This window comes from Vanessa atalanta, chromosome 17 (assembly GCF_905147765.1).
Source record: "Vanessa atalanta chromosome 17, ilVanAtal1.2, whole genome shotgun sequence".
In the NCBI taxonomy this organism is placed as follows: domain Eukaryota; kingdom Metazoa; phylum Arthropoda; class Insecta; order Lepidoptera; family Nymphalidae; genus Vanessa; species Vanessa atalanta.
The window spans coordinates 708,262-721,547 of NC_061887.1; the positions used below are offsets into that span (position 1 = coordinate 708,262).

Sequence of the window (13,286 nt, forward strand, 5' to 3'; positions counted from 1 at the left end):
ATATAGCGGGGCTCGCTTATCATTAATTTTCCCTCAAACACTTCAAACCGATCACACGCTAAGTCGTGTCGGCAGCCGGCTAGCGATTACGTTGTTCATATTTAGTTTTGTTTACGTGATATATTAAAGATGGCTGTTGCTGTTAATAAAGGTATTTCAATAAATCCAATATTTCGTTCTTAATTAATGTCAAAGTTAAATTACTTTCGATGTCAGTATTTATATTTTTGTTTAATTATTAAACCGGTTCGTTTTAATATTGTTAATATTTACTGATTTCATAAGTCGTTACCTAATTAAATACTTGTTATGTGAGGTTATGTTTACAAACAAAACAGAAAAACATAGGTATAAGTAACTAAACTTAAGCAATGAACTTGTTCCCATTAAAATATAAATAAACCCATAGGAATAGGCTTGTTTCCACTAATCATAAATCGGATGGCTTTGAGTTTCTAATGATAAATCATGATAATTAGTAAATAAAAAAACAACTTTTCTACAAAAATAATAAAAGATTAATTGTATTTTTGGAAAATAAAATCGACAAAATGAGGCATTTAATCACGTGACATTAAACACCAATCAGAGTCGCGTGACGTCACACCTCGCGAAACAAGCGCGGAACGCTACGTTGTTGCTATCAATTATCATTATGGCAGATAAACTTGGGGTACTACTTGGTTCTGGATCTTTCAAACACTGCGATTATTGACAAACTTTGTTTTTTCAACATATATCTTCTTGGCATTCGAACTTCGTTGGTATACAACCTGGTTTCATACGCACTTGTGTCTTTACCCATAATATGATACTCTGTATAATTAGTCATATCATTTGGCAACTAAAAAAGTAAAAAGAGTTTGAATTATTACATTTTATAAAACAAAATAATATTTTAACTCAAACAAATCATAAAATCCTATTCTAGTCCTAACATTTTATAGGTTATGTGTGATATATTATATTTGCTAAATTCATTTCTTTTACTATACATTTATAAATAGATATATCAAGTTGTATTTAATACTTACATCGAAATGATCTTCACAGAAATAAATTGTGGAATTAGTTGACAAAATAAGAGCATCTTGCCTCCATGCCATTTAACCACTTTATTCGTATTTATTTATTGTTTGGTACGTATATGAATAATTTGTCTGGCGTTTTTATCGTTGTAGTTTCACATTGGGGCACCATACAGTATTTATAATACGAGGAATTCATTATTTATTAAAAAACACAATTGACTGTCATACACAAACACGGCTGTTTCGCGAGGTGTGACGTCATTCAAGACGCCATGACAATCTTGGCCTTTTTCGCGGTCAATTTCAAGTTCATTTCTAAAAACTCAAAATACTAACATAAAAAACCTATTTTTCTTAAAATAGTATATTTTTGGGGTGAAATAGATGCTAAGCTATAGTTTTAAACTAATTTCCAAATTTTGTCAACTAGCCTATTGTGGTACTGTGGAACCACAGAGTCACTGACCTCTGTTACGTTCGAGTTTGACTGGCTAGTGGCTGTATGCCGCACAGCTATATAAATATGCAAAATGAATTGTATTTGTCTCAATAAATTTCAGTAAAATTGAAAATTACGTTATTAAATAATAATGTTTTAAAAGAAACACTTTATTTCGACATAAGTGTTATGACTGTAATTGTTTTATTATATTTAAGTTTAATAAGTATATATTTGTACCATAGGTACTTTATTTTCATTATTATTTATAAAATGAGTGTGTGTGAATTGAATAAAGGGACTTACGGGTCACCAAATACCACGTCAATTGTCAATGCCAAATCGGGAGAAATTCCACAAGAAATTAGAGTTACAGCTACCATTTGCGCTTAGTGTAGTCAATTTAAGTTGATAAATAAAATAAGAAGATATTCGTAGTTAAAATGAAAAACACAGTCGCACTAATTTAAAACATCATCAATTACCGATGCAAATAGTCAATGACCAAAGTCCTATAAATTTTTTTTAACGATAGTAGGTATTTATCGAATGTTAACGATAATATAAAATCTTTAGATTGGCAATATTTTTTTTAGATTAATGCTAAGTTGATAATATTTTAAGTACGAATACAACTGTTGTCGATTAAAAGTGACATTGAATTTCTGCCTATTCACATGACGAGAAGGTTTACGACTCATTTCACCACACTACTCCAGTGCTGATTCGTGGATAAATATATTTATTTATTCGATTCATACAAGTCTTCTCTTCACAATGTTTTTCTTCGTCACCGAGTTCGACATTGATTTGAAACACAAATTAGACACACGAAATCTTAGTGATGCTGTTTTTTATATGAATGATACAAAATTAATAAATAATATTTAAATATATCCAACTAGTTGTAGCCCGGGGCTTCGCTCGTGTTTTAGGGGATGTTTAGGTGTTTAGCATTAAAAGTAGCCTATGTCTTTCCTTGGGGTACAAGCTTGCTTAATACCATTTTTAATAAATTCGCTTCAGTGGTTTGGCCGTGAAAGAGCAACAGACAGACAGAGTTAATCTCGTAGTTATAAGTAAAGATTACTGTTTTCAATACTTAAAGTTGGTTTAGTAGTAAGTAGATTGTCTGATTGAGCTTGTTAGAATTTGGATGCCTTCGAAATATAGTAAAATTCCAATTTTATTTATTAACTTGCCATTAAATACTCGATAAAAAAACAAGTTTGAAACACATCGTATAATGTATTTTATCAATGATAAATAATTCTATTTGCCTGCACCTAACTTGGTACAAAACGTACGTTTACAATTACAACTATCAACTGAATATATTAAATAATTATTTTCGTTCAAATGTTTTCATTTGTTTTCATGCGATAACTAATTTATGCAGTACGTAATACTCCAACATTATTATTAGGTAGAAATGTTAAGTAGACCTAGTTTTTGAACTGTTCGAATTATAACATTAACATTGAAAAAAAAAAACGAAGTTAGTTAATATTCATATTGCACATATTTATTTTATAATAGATAGAGAGAGACCTAGAGAAGTATATAAGACCTTATTACATATTCGTTACTTCTATCAAATTATATGTAGAAGACATTACAGATTTTCTTAGTATTGAGTAATGTTACCATAGTCAATATTATAGATAAATATTGAAAATTATATATATGCAAAAAATAAAATTATATAAAAATATGATATTGAATACTAACCGCCTCGTTGGTCTCTATTATGAAGCCACAGATTCCGAAGTGCTAGATAGAGAGAGATGACTTCGCATTACATTAATATATCGAACATTTCTTTTTTACAATGTGTGCAATAAAAATATTCTTGTATATTTTCTTAAAGGACTTAATTGCCTTTGCTTTTTCGTAATGTAATTGTAAATGTGATTCGTATTATAGAGTATTTTACATATGTATGAATTAGCGTCTACGTCTCTGTAGCAGTTTGGTTAGAAGGATGAGTAAGCTAGTATAACAACAGGAACAATAGACGTTGCATCTTATCTCCCAATTTTCGTGACGCATTGCTGATGTTTTGCCGAAGGTATGGTTAATACTTCTTACAGCGCCAATGTCTATGGGCGGCAGTGTCAACTTACCATCATAAAGACTATTTGCCCGTCCGCATAAAAATAAACTAATTTAGTTTTTTTTATATCTTTTATATTATTTTTTTTATTTTTGCTAGGTGTGTACATCGTGGCAGCAAAACGAACTCCGTTTGGCAAAATGGGAGGCATGTTACGAAACATTTCTCCTGCTGATCTTCTAGCGATTACTGCGAAAGATACTTTAAAGGCTGGTAATGTAGCACCCGCTATAGTGGATACAGTCAACGTTGGTTTGGTCAATACGGTGGGTATTACGACTTAAAAAATGTTTCAAAAGTTTTTTTCTCTTATTATTTATTAGTTATTTATATATTCTATCTTTAAACTAAGAATTTACATTCCTTCCGAAAAAATATCACAAAAAAAATCTGAAGGAAAATCTGTTGAAATGGAATTTGGAACATTTTAAACTTTTTTTTTTAGAATTTAATAAAAGATTAAATAAACCGTAACTGTGCATGTAATAGTAAACTCCAAAGAGACATGGCTTCTTATCTTCCGTGTTTGTTGGCACATTAAAGCTGTAAGAAATGGTCACACATATGAAAGTGGCTTGTCTGAATTTAAAAAACCAGCTGATAAATGCCATTAATTATACTATTATTATTCCAGCTGAGTTTGAGTTCAGATGGTGGTCTAGCTCCGCGACATGCAGCTCTAAAATCTGGTGTTCCACAAGAAAAACCAGCGCTCGGCGTAAACAGATTATGTGGTTCAGGATTCCAGGCTATTATAAACAGTGCGCAGGTACATCTCAGCTTAAATGTGACCATTACTGCTATGACTCTGTTCATTATTTAGAATTTATTTTGTATTGTTGATATTTTTAGGATATTCTAACAGGAGCCGCTCAAGTATCACTCGCTGGTGGAACAGAAAATATGTCAGCTGTTCCGTTCGTTGTAAGAAACGTTCGTTTCGGGGTTCCCTTAGGTGTTAAAGTGGACTTCGAAGATGCTCTCACTTCCAGTTCACTAGACACATACTGCAACTTCACGATGCCACAAACTGCCGAAAATTTAGCTGATAAGTACAGTATTACGAGGGGAGAAGTTGACGATTTCGCATTGCAATCACAGAAGAGGTGGAAAATTGGTGAGTGATCTATCGATTTCTACTCAACTGGCTGATTCAGGCAGATGACTTGTAACTTAACCAAATGTACATTCCTACACAGCGCAAGATAGCGGTGTTTTCAAAGCAGAAATAACACCAGTACCTGTAAAGCTGAAGAAACAAGAAGTTATCTTCGATAAAGACGAACACCCACGTCCAGATACTACACTTGAGCAACTTCATAAGTTGCCAGTATTGTTCAGGAAAGGCGGTGTCGTCACTGCAGGAAATTCTTCGGTAAGGCTATTTTCTTGAGAATCGTGAGTTTTTAAAACTGTTTGTATTACTTAGAATAAAATCATAAGAAAATTAAAAGGTCTGTATGAATATGATTTTTGGGATAGCTGATATCGATGTGACTGCCTGGTTAGTTTTATCAGAATTAAATTGAATTATGTTATTGTGACAATTTAAAAAATTGGGGATTTTCTACAAATATAATCTCAGTCAGTCAGTGATGGAGTTACAATTTTCTTGCTTACACGTCTATGTCTCGGAAATGACGGTCCTGTTTCCGAACATGGATGTTGGACACTGAAACGATACTTAATAAAGTATTTTCTTAATCTAAATTTATTTTGTTGACTCAGTTTTTAAATTGTAACATTGCTGATTTTAATTATGCAGAGGTGATTTCAATAATAATTTTTTAAACAGAACTTAAATAAAAATAATTCGACTCTGTAACTCATATTATTAGTCGTAAAATAATAATCAATAAAATTAAATATTTTCCTACAAGGGTGTGAATGATGGTGCTGGCGCTCTTGTCTTGGCAAGTGAAGAAGCGGTCAAGCAGCAGAGTTTGACCCCACTGGCCCGTCTTATTGGCTGGTCCTTCGTCGGTGTCGACCCCAGCATGATGGGAATCGGGCCAGTTCCAGCTATACAGAGTCTACTCGCCGCTGCTAAATTGACTCTTAATGATTTAGATTTAATCGAGGTGATTTTTTTAATGTTTTTACTATCATATAGGAATATCATATAATATTGTAAGATAATGATTTAGTTAAGAAACTGCAAACCAAAATTTAAAACAAAAATATATTTTAACCACCTGTAATAGCGGCGAGAATCCCAAAAAAATATTTCAAGAATCACAATTTAAAAAATCTAGACAAAGTCCTCCTATAGTAGGCTTGTGGCAGTTGACACAATAACTCCAAGTGATAAAGCACACATTGCGCACAAATTTAAATGTTTCCAATTTACTTCACGGTCTAAGTGTTTCAACTGTAAATCATAAACATATATTTGAAGTTTCATCATCTTCTGTCATCCTCATAATTTTAATTTAAAGAAAGATTTTTGTCAACAAACAAAAAAAAAGGTTATATAAAGGTACTTATGACATTTTATTAATTAATATAGATCAATGAAGCATTTGCAGCCCAGGCTCTCGCATGTGTCAAGGCCTTGGACTTAGATCAGAGCAAGCTGAACGTGAACGGTGGAGCTATTGCGCTCGGACATCCGCTTGCCGCTTCTGGTGCCAGAATCACCGCACATCTGGCGCATGAACTGAGGTTAATAGTTATACATTTTTAATATAGAAAGTAACATCGTATAACTTAATAAACGATACAAGTAGTATATTTAAGTTTAAGTGGTAATTTAGTTTAAGATCGCGTTATTATTATATATTCCTTAGTTAACATAATACATATATATTTTTTATTGTTATTTCCAGGCGTAGAGGTCTAAAAAGAGGTATCGGTTCAGCTTGTATTGGGGGTGGACAAGGTATTGCTGTGCTTATTGAAGCAGTTTGAATTATTTATATAATGGAATGAGAAATGTAAATTTTTTATCAACATGTTATTTTTATATTTGGTATTAAATATTTGTTACAATCAAATTTGTTTTATTAATATTTGCGACGCTGTTAAAGAAATACTCGACTAAACAGGTCAATTGGACTATACAGAATAAACTACGCTATCATTTATTATCATTACCTTTTATAAATAGTCTATACTTAACACAAAAAGAAATCAACAGACTGTTGTACTTTCCTTTCGGTTAACAATGACTCTTTATTAATATTATTTCGACAATCTATTAGAATTATAGGTAATTACCGTGCAGTTACATTGGAAATATGAAAGTTTTAGCACACAATTTAATAAATATAACCTTTAGTTGAAGTTTATTTACATACTCTTAGAGATAAGCCATTAAAATGTCGGACAAATGTCGGAATAAACTACATTGTTATTAAGTAAAAACATTAAATTATGATATAAATAAAAATGAATAGTTAACACAATCAAATACATTCAAAACAATGAAATATTCTACGTTCGTAGTTCATATATTATATTGATGATTTAAAACGATAATTTGATATTCTAATTTTCCAGTAAAATAACATACCATTGCTAAGCTATCACATAAACGACTTGTTTATAATATACAAATACGTGAGCAAACACAAAAATTTTATACAATTATAGATAAAATTGTTTTGTTAAAACTTGCTCGTGACAACAATCATATCTTTTTGAGGTTATTTTAAATCCTCTGTATATTTTATCAATTTTTATCAGTTCGCTTGGTATCTTCATGGCACTCGCTTCTAAAGGTGAGTTTTAAAATATTGCAAAAACTGTGTTATTAGTATTACTTTAAGGCAGAAACGCATCGATTAGGTACATTTTATTTTGAAGTCAATTATACTGTTTTAAATGATTATTAATAATGTACTATTGATCGCTATTCGCTACATACAATATCGGATACTAGTACTGAATAAATCAAAGAAATAACTTTTTAAAAATAAAATACTTATTTATTTTTAATTATGTACATATAGATAGGTATCATCGCTATAGTAAACTCAACTTCTGTGCTATTTACAGGTATTTTTGTGGTTGGCGCGAAAAGAACGCCATTTTGCAAATATGGCGGTTCTCTCCGAGAGTTGCCAGCATCACATGCATTTGCAGCCGCGGCAAAAGATGCTTTAAATTCTGGAAATCTAAATCCAACTTTAGTTGATAGTACGATTGTTGGAAATGTTAATTTTGTTAGTTCATTTATATTATCATTATGTTACTTTGATGTTTTATTTTATTTTGAGCTAAAACTTAATATTTCAGCTGAGTCAATGCGATGGCGGTAAAACTCCGAGATATTGTGGCATTTATGCCGGAGTTTCTATTGACAAGCCAGCATTGGGAGTAAATAAGGCTTGTGGTTCGGGCTTACAAGCAGTTCTCACTGGTGTTATGGTAACATGTAATATAATACAATTTGTAAATCTAACACATATAAAATAACATTAAACAAAAAAAAATCGAGAATTTCTTAAGAAGTAAGCGAGATCATTATTACCTGGTTGTACGTGTAGTTTAAACTAACATCTTATATTGTTGTTTAATTTAAAGACTTTTCAGAAGCATGTGATTCACATATACTCGTACGTACATAGATAGTTTTGCACATTCTTAACTATTTTATAGGAGATCTTAACAGGTTCTGCTGACGTATGTCTAACAGGAGGAACGGAACTTATGTCTTCATTGCCTATATTGGTACGCAACGTTCGATTTGGCACAACTCTCGGCTCAACATATCACTTTGAAGATCATATAAAAAAACGTTTTCTAGATAGTTATACAGGACTGAGCTTAGAAAAGATGGCAGAAAATATTGCCATAAAATACAATATAAGTAGAGAGATGTCAGATGATTTTGCGCTTAAGAGCTATTTGAAGTGGAAGGCAGGTGAATATATGATAATTAACAAATAACTAAATAACTGTGTTACAAATATCTCACAGCATTGTAGCGATATCGTATAAAAAAGTACATATATCATTAATATATACCTTAAAATAATATAGAGCGATGCATCATTGCTACCGTTGAAAATTCCACACATTTTTTTGTCAACTATTTTGTACATTAATCATTGGAAAAACTTATTGATTATTCTCTAAAGCTTTTATTTGTATTGCAATTGTCGATTTTAGGTCAAGAATCAAAACATTTTAATGACGAACTTACCAGTTTGAAAGTAATATTAAGAAAAAAGGAGGTTTTGATTGAAAAAGATGAACTCATTGAAGTAAACATGACTTCAGATAATATGGCTAAATCACTGCCGTTGCTCGAAGACGGAGCGGTGGTGACATCTTTAAACTCATCGGTAAATTAATAATTTGACGTTATGATTTAAATTTAAGGCGGATTTAATAATATTTAATAATTGTTCTATACATATATATTTTAAATTAAAAGTTATCAATGGTAATAAAACTGAGACCAAAATCAAAATACTTGAAAATGTTTTACTTAACCACTTTGGAAGGAATTTAATGAAACTTAAAGGCAGAAAATTATGACACATTATCCATCGTGGACAAAATGTCGCAGGTCCCTGCAGACGGGGCCGCAGCTCTCGTTCTGGCCAACGAAGCTACAGTCAAGCGTAACAACTTGATTCCTCTGGCGAGAGTGTCGGGCTGGGCTACTGTTGGGGTTGACCCTCTTGAGACTGGACTGGCGGCTGTACCGGCTGTGAAGAAATTATTACAAGTTACTGACACGAATATTGATAGTGTCGATTTATTTGAGGTGAAGTAGATTGTATTTATATATCATTCTGAGTTTCAGCTGGATGTGGTTAGTTTATAAGACTGTAGGGAGACTCTGAGGTCCTATTTAAACCCCGGTTCGAGCCATAAACTAGTGGATTATTTATTAACAAAAATGAAGCTATTACTTTTAAATATAATTTTATTAAGAGCATTAACACGACACCTGTAACCCCCCTGGTGTTGCAGATGTCCATGGGCGGTGGTAATCACTTTCCATCAGGTGAGCCTCCTGCTCGTTTGCCCCCTATAACATAAAAAAAAAACCTGTGAAATTCTATCTATCTAAAAAGACTTAGTACAGAATATATACTTAGACTTACTACTACTAACTTAGACAATAATTATATCAGCATTTACTTTTATTTTTTTCAGATAAATGAGACGTTTGCTGCTCAAGTTTTGGCTACTGTTACAGAGCTAAAAATAGACGACAGCAAAGTCAACGTAAATGGCGGAGCCCTTGTGCTCGGGAACCCTGTTGCCGCAACTGGCGCTCGAATGGCTGTTCATCTTGTTCACCATCTTAAGTATGATAAATAACAGTGATAACACGCGCGCACATACACACACCCAGCGTGCGCGCTAGCAAACACACACATACACACACGCACACAGAAACCCAGACGCGCGCGCACGCAAACTCATATACACACACTAAAAGATCCTTTTCATAAAAAACATACGATTCGGCGGACTCGCCTATAACAAAAATACACAAATTGCAACTTTAAAAACGTTTGCCCGTATAGTAGCGACGGTGTAAGAATTTTTTTGATTGAAGTCCGACGTGTCGACGGAGCTGATCTAAGTGATAGATCATTTATATACAAATAAGAGTCTTATTAGATAAAATAAAAGTTACAGTGATTTCTTCACAATATGTTATTATGATTACAATGACTATATTAACGGAAATAAATTGTTTCAGTCATATTAAAGCGAAGCGGGGAATCGCTGTATCCAGCTGTGGGGGTGGACAAGGACTGGCGGTTATGTTTGAAGCGATCTAAGGACTTTTAAAATGATACAGTGTAATAAGTAATAACTAATATATTAATTAAAAAAGTTATATCAACAACATGGATGGAAATATATTTGAGAGAAAAATATTAATGAAACGTTTTCAATGATAAAAGGACTCAGACATAAACAAAATTTCTACTTTTTACTAATATTATTTACTCCTAACAATTTGATATCTATTAAATGTATAAATATATAAATGTATAAATATAAATCTATTAAATCCAGAATCACAAAATATAGACCAATTACAACAATAAAAAAAGGCAACACGTATAGTTTTGTCAAATAAGCTTATTATTATGATGTGCAAGAAATACATATGTGCCTGACATAAACAAAGAGTATGTAAGACATAAATTTAAATTTCAGGCTTAGATGCTTTTTGTCCTGCATTCTGGATGCAGAATAAAAAGTAGTACATCACACAGAATATCGAATTAGTTAAAATGTGCAATCTTTAATATACAACTATTCTCAGAGACGTGAATTAACTTTTATCCCAAGTAACCCTTTATACAAAAACTTTTGGAACAGTGACAAACTTATTCAGGCTCTCACGCTCTAGACTGACCTTGAAACGTTAGAGACGAATTACGTTGCTATTTTTTTTTAAATATCCTTTAGTAAAAATAGATCCAAGAGCATCCAAGTTAGTGCGTAACTACGTGGAGAAGTATCTTTATATATAAATGTTGTCCTTCAAAATGTATTAAAATCTTGTGAGTAATCTTTTTTTTAATTATACTACTACAGCAGACTAATTTCGCGACGAAATAACATGTCATTCTATTTTTACATTAAATATTTTGCATTCAAATTATTATTTATAAATCAATAAATTAAATTAATTAATACTCAATACTTTTATAATTCAATAAATGCTCAAGTTGATATTTAAATAAATACCACAAGTTAGTTAAATTAAAGAAATTAGATAGTAAGTAATTTCAATTATAAAAAACAATGGAAAATCCCACTTTTATTAGTTGTATTATTATTCTGAAAAAGTAAAAATAAAACAGTTTTCTAAATATTGTGTGGTTTAAAAATATATTCAATTAAAACAATCAAAAAAGGTTTTAAAGCAATTTTATTAAACAATGGAATTATTTAATACTCAAATTTAAAATAATAAAATATGTATATATACTATATCATACTTGTTGACAGTTTGATTTTTTTTTTGTTTCCAATAGCCATATTGAAAAGCATTTATTTTATTACTAGCGAATAGGCGTTAAGTTCAAAAGTATAAATCCACACAGACCAAATCCTTTTACCACATGTATACACTTATCTTTCATACACGAGAAAGATCCAGAGTAAATAACTTTCACAATAGTAAAAACAGTATATTATACTTGTGAACACTTTCTTCTACGATCATAGAGAATCTCTATGTACAGTCGATAATCTCATAAATAAATCACCAAAGAGCTTGATCATGATTATTGAAATCAAATGTCAATTAAACTTATTTTAATATACAAAAAGTAAGCTTAGAACAATTTAATGACAAGCACAGTAAAAATCTATTTTTTTTTTTTTTTAAGTTTCATGTCTGGCAAAAGTCAAAACTAAGTCATTAATAAAACTTAGCAGTAAAGTTGGCACAACAAATAATATCAATACCTTAATCTAATCAAAACATTTGAATACATTCTAAAATATACTTAAGATAATAGAATATAAGGATTAATGTAGATATTAAGGTTAAACAACATTAATCATACATGAATTAAGGTATTGATATGAAAAGAATGCATTTGAGATTTAAATATACATAAATAAATGCTTTGAAGTTTTCAGACAAAAAAAAAAATCTTTGCTTATGTGAGCGTCTCTCCTTTAGTGACCTAAAAAAAAAAGAATTACCATTACATATTAATTTCATAATCATTCATCACTGTAATTATGATATTTTGTTGTCATCAAGCCAATATTATATAGTGAGTTATCAACCTTTTACAATGTCATTCTGTCATACAGACACAAATTTTGATGCAACTGCTTAAGCTTTAGTTTTCAATTAAAAAAAAAAACTTCTTTTACCCTATGGTTAATGTTTATCTATGCAAAGCAAGCTTTTTTTAATAAAGCTACCTATTCAGCTATTATTATTTAATTGGAACTTATATGAATTAAATATAATTACTTCAACATGTATATAATACTTACACAAGCTTCCAAATAGTCAATTTTTCTCTCTAATGAAACTAGTTTTTCGTGTAATGCAGCCAAGCGAGATCTGCAGGACATATCTGAAAACCATATTTATAAAATATCATAAAAATCAAAAAAACAAAACAAACACATTTTAATTGCAATTCTAATGGTTAAAACCTCTTAATGTTACTGATGGACACAATTATAATTATAATCATATTTTTAAATGTGTCAATGGGTTAAAAAGAAGCAACAAGTTTAATAGTTAGGTTAAAAAAGATTAATATATAACAAATACCGAAAAGAATTGGCAACATTTAGATTAAACGAAAGTGACTAATATAAAAGATAAATAACCAAACACTACATAAATTATTACAGATATATTATTTCCATTTAAGAATTATTCCTGTATGATCAGTAACTTTCACTTCCACTTTCACTACTTCCACTTACCAAAAGAATTAAGAAAATCAGTAATTTTCTTTATGCTTCCTGTTATTACTTCAATGTACTCTCTGTTTGCCCAATCTTGCTGGATTTGTTTTTGTATAGTTTCTCGAGGTGGTTGTGACATTTTTGCTACGGCTTAATATGGATTTATGGATACACAAATCACGCCTAAGGATTCCAAATTTTCGATTATTGCTATTGCAAATACGATATAGTGAATTATGTTCTACATTCATGCAAGTTTGTCAGTTGTCACAAAAACTAATATTTAGTGATTTTGTGCATCTTAGGGATGCCATATTAAAAATAATTT

At 30.9% G+C, this 13,286-nt stretch overlaps 3 protein-coding genes across 3 annotated transcripts; 2 read left to right on the top strand and 1 right to left on the bottom strand.

Annotated features, from left to right (window-relative positions):
- Positions 1–53: 53 nt before the first annotated feature.
- Positions 54–6,573, top strand: LOC125070208 (3-ketoacyl-CoA thiolase, mitochondrial-like). Its single transcript, XM_047679966.1, has 8 exons — positions 54–151; positions 3,686–3,852; positions 4,221–4,355; positions 4,439–4,703; positions 4,786–4,961; positions 5,467–5,667; positions 6,096–6,250; positions 6,415–6,573. The coding sequence occupies exons 1-8, from the start codon at positions 130–132 to the stop codon at positions 6,494–6,496; spliced, it is 1,203 nt and encodes a 400-aa protein (XP_047535922.1). The 5' UTR covers positions 54–129; the 3' UTR covers positions 6,497–6,573.
- A 664-nt stretch (positions 6,574–7,237) lies between these two features.
- LOC125070412 (3-ketoacyl-CoA thiolase, mitochondrial-like) lies at positions 7,238–10,430 on the top strand. The gene is made up of 8 exons (XM_047680276.1): positions 7,238–7,308; positions 7,586–7,752; positions 7,826–7,957; positions 8,189–8,453; positions 8,702–8,877; positions 9,105–9,305; positions 9,701–9,855; positions 10,257–10,430. Exons 1-8 carry the CDS (start codon positions 7,290–7,292, stop codon positions 10,336–10,338), a joined length of 1,197 nt encoding a protein of 398 aa, XP_047536232.1. The 5' UTR covers positions 7,238–7,289; the 3' UTR covers positions 10,339–10,430.
- Positions 10,431–11,496: 1,066 nt separating this feature from the next.
- Positions 11,497–13,245, bottom strand: LOC125070402 (probable protein BRICK1-B). Its single transcript, XM_047680261.1, has 3 exons — positions 12,977–13,245; positions 12,533–12,615; positions 11,497–12,210 (listed from the first exon to the last, which is right to left on the bottom strand). The coding sequence occupies exons 1-3, from the start codon at positions 13,095–13,097 to the stop codon at positions 12,184–12,186; spliced, it is 231 nt and encodes a 76-aa protein (XP_047536217.1). The 5' UTR covers positions 13,098–13,245; the 3' UTR covers positions 11,497–12,183.
- Between the last annotated feature and the right edge of the window lie 41 nt (positions 13,246–13,286).

Bases quoted from the DNA above. Each gene is read 5' to 3' on its own strand.
- LOC125070208 (XM_047679966.1), top strand. From the start codon at position 130: ATGGCTGTTGCTGTTAATAAAG. The intron at 3,853-4,220 runs GTGGGTATTACG...TTATTATTCCAG, and splicing joins ACGTTGGTTTGGTCAATACG to CTGAGTTTGAGTTCAGATGG. The intron at 4,356-4,438 runs GTACATCTCAGC...TGATATTTTTAG, and splicing joins CTATTATAAACAGTGCGCAG to GATATTCTAACAGGAGCCGC.
- LOC125070412 (XM_047680276.1), top strand. The intron at 8,454-8,701 runs GTGAATATATGA...TGTCGATTTTAG, and splicing joins CTATTTGAAGTGGAAGGCAG to GTCAAGAATCAAAACATTTT. The intron at 9,306-9,700 runs GTGAAGTAGATT...TATTTTTTTCAG, and splicing joins ATAGTGTCGATTTATTTGAG to ATAAATGAGACGTTTGCTGC.
- LOC125070402 (XM_047680261.1), bottom strand. From the start codon at position 13,097: ATGTCACAACCACCTCGAGAAACTATACAAAAACAAATCCAGCAAGAT. The intron at 12,616-12,976 runs GTAAGTGGAAGT...TATGGTTTTCAG, and splicing joins TGATTTTCTTAATTCTTTTG to ATATGTCCTGCAGATCTCGC. The intron at 12,211-12,532 runs GTAAGTATTATA...TTTTTTTTTTAG, and splicing joins TTGACTATTTGGAAGCTTGT to GTCACTAAAGGAGAGACGCT.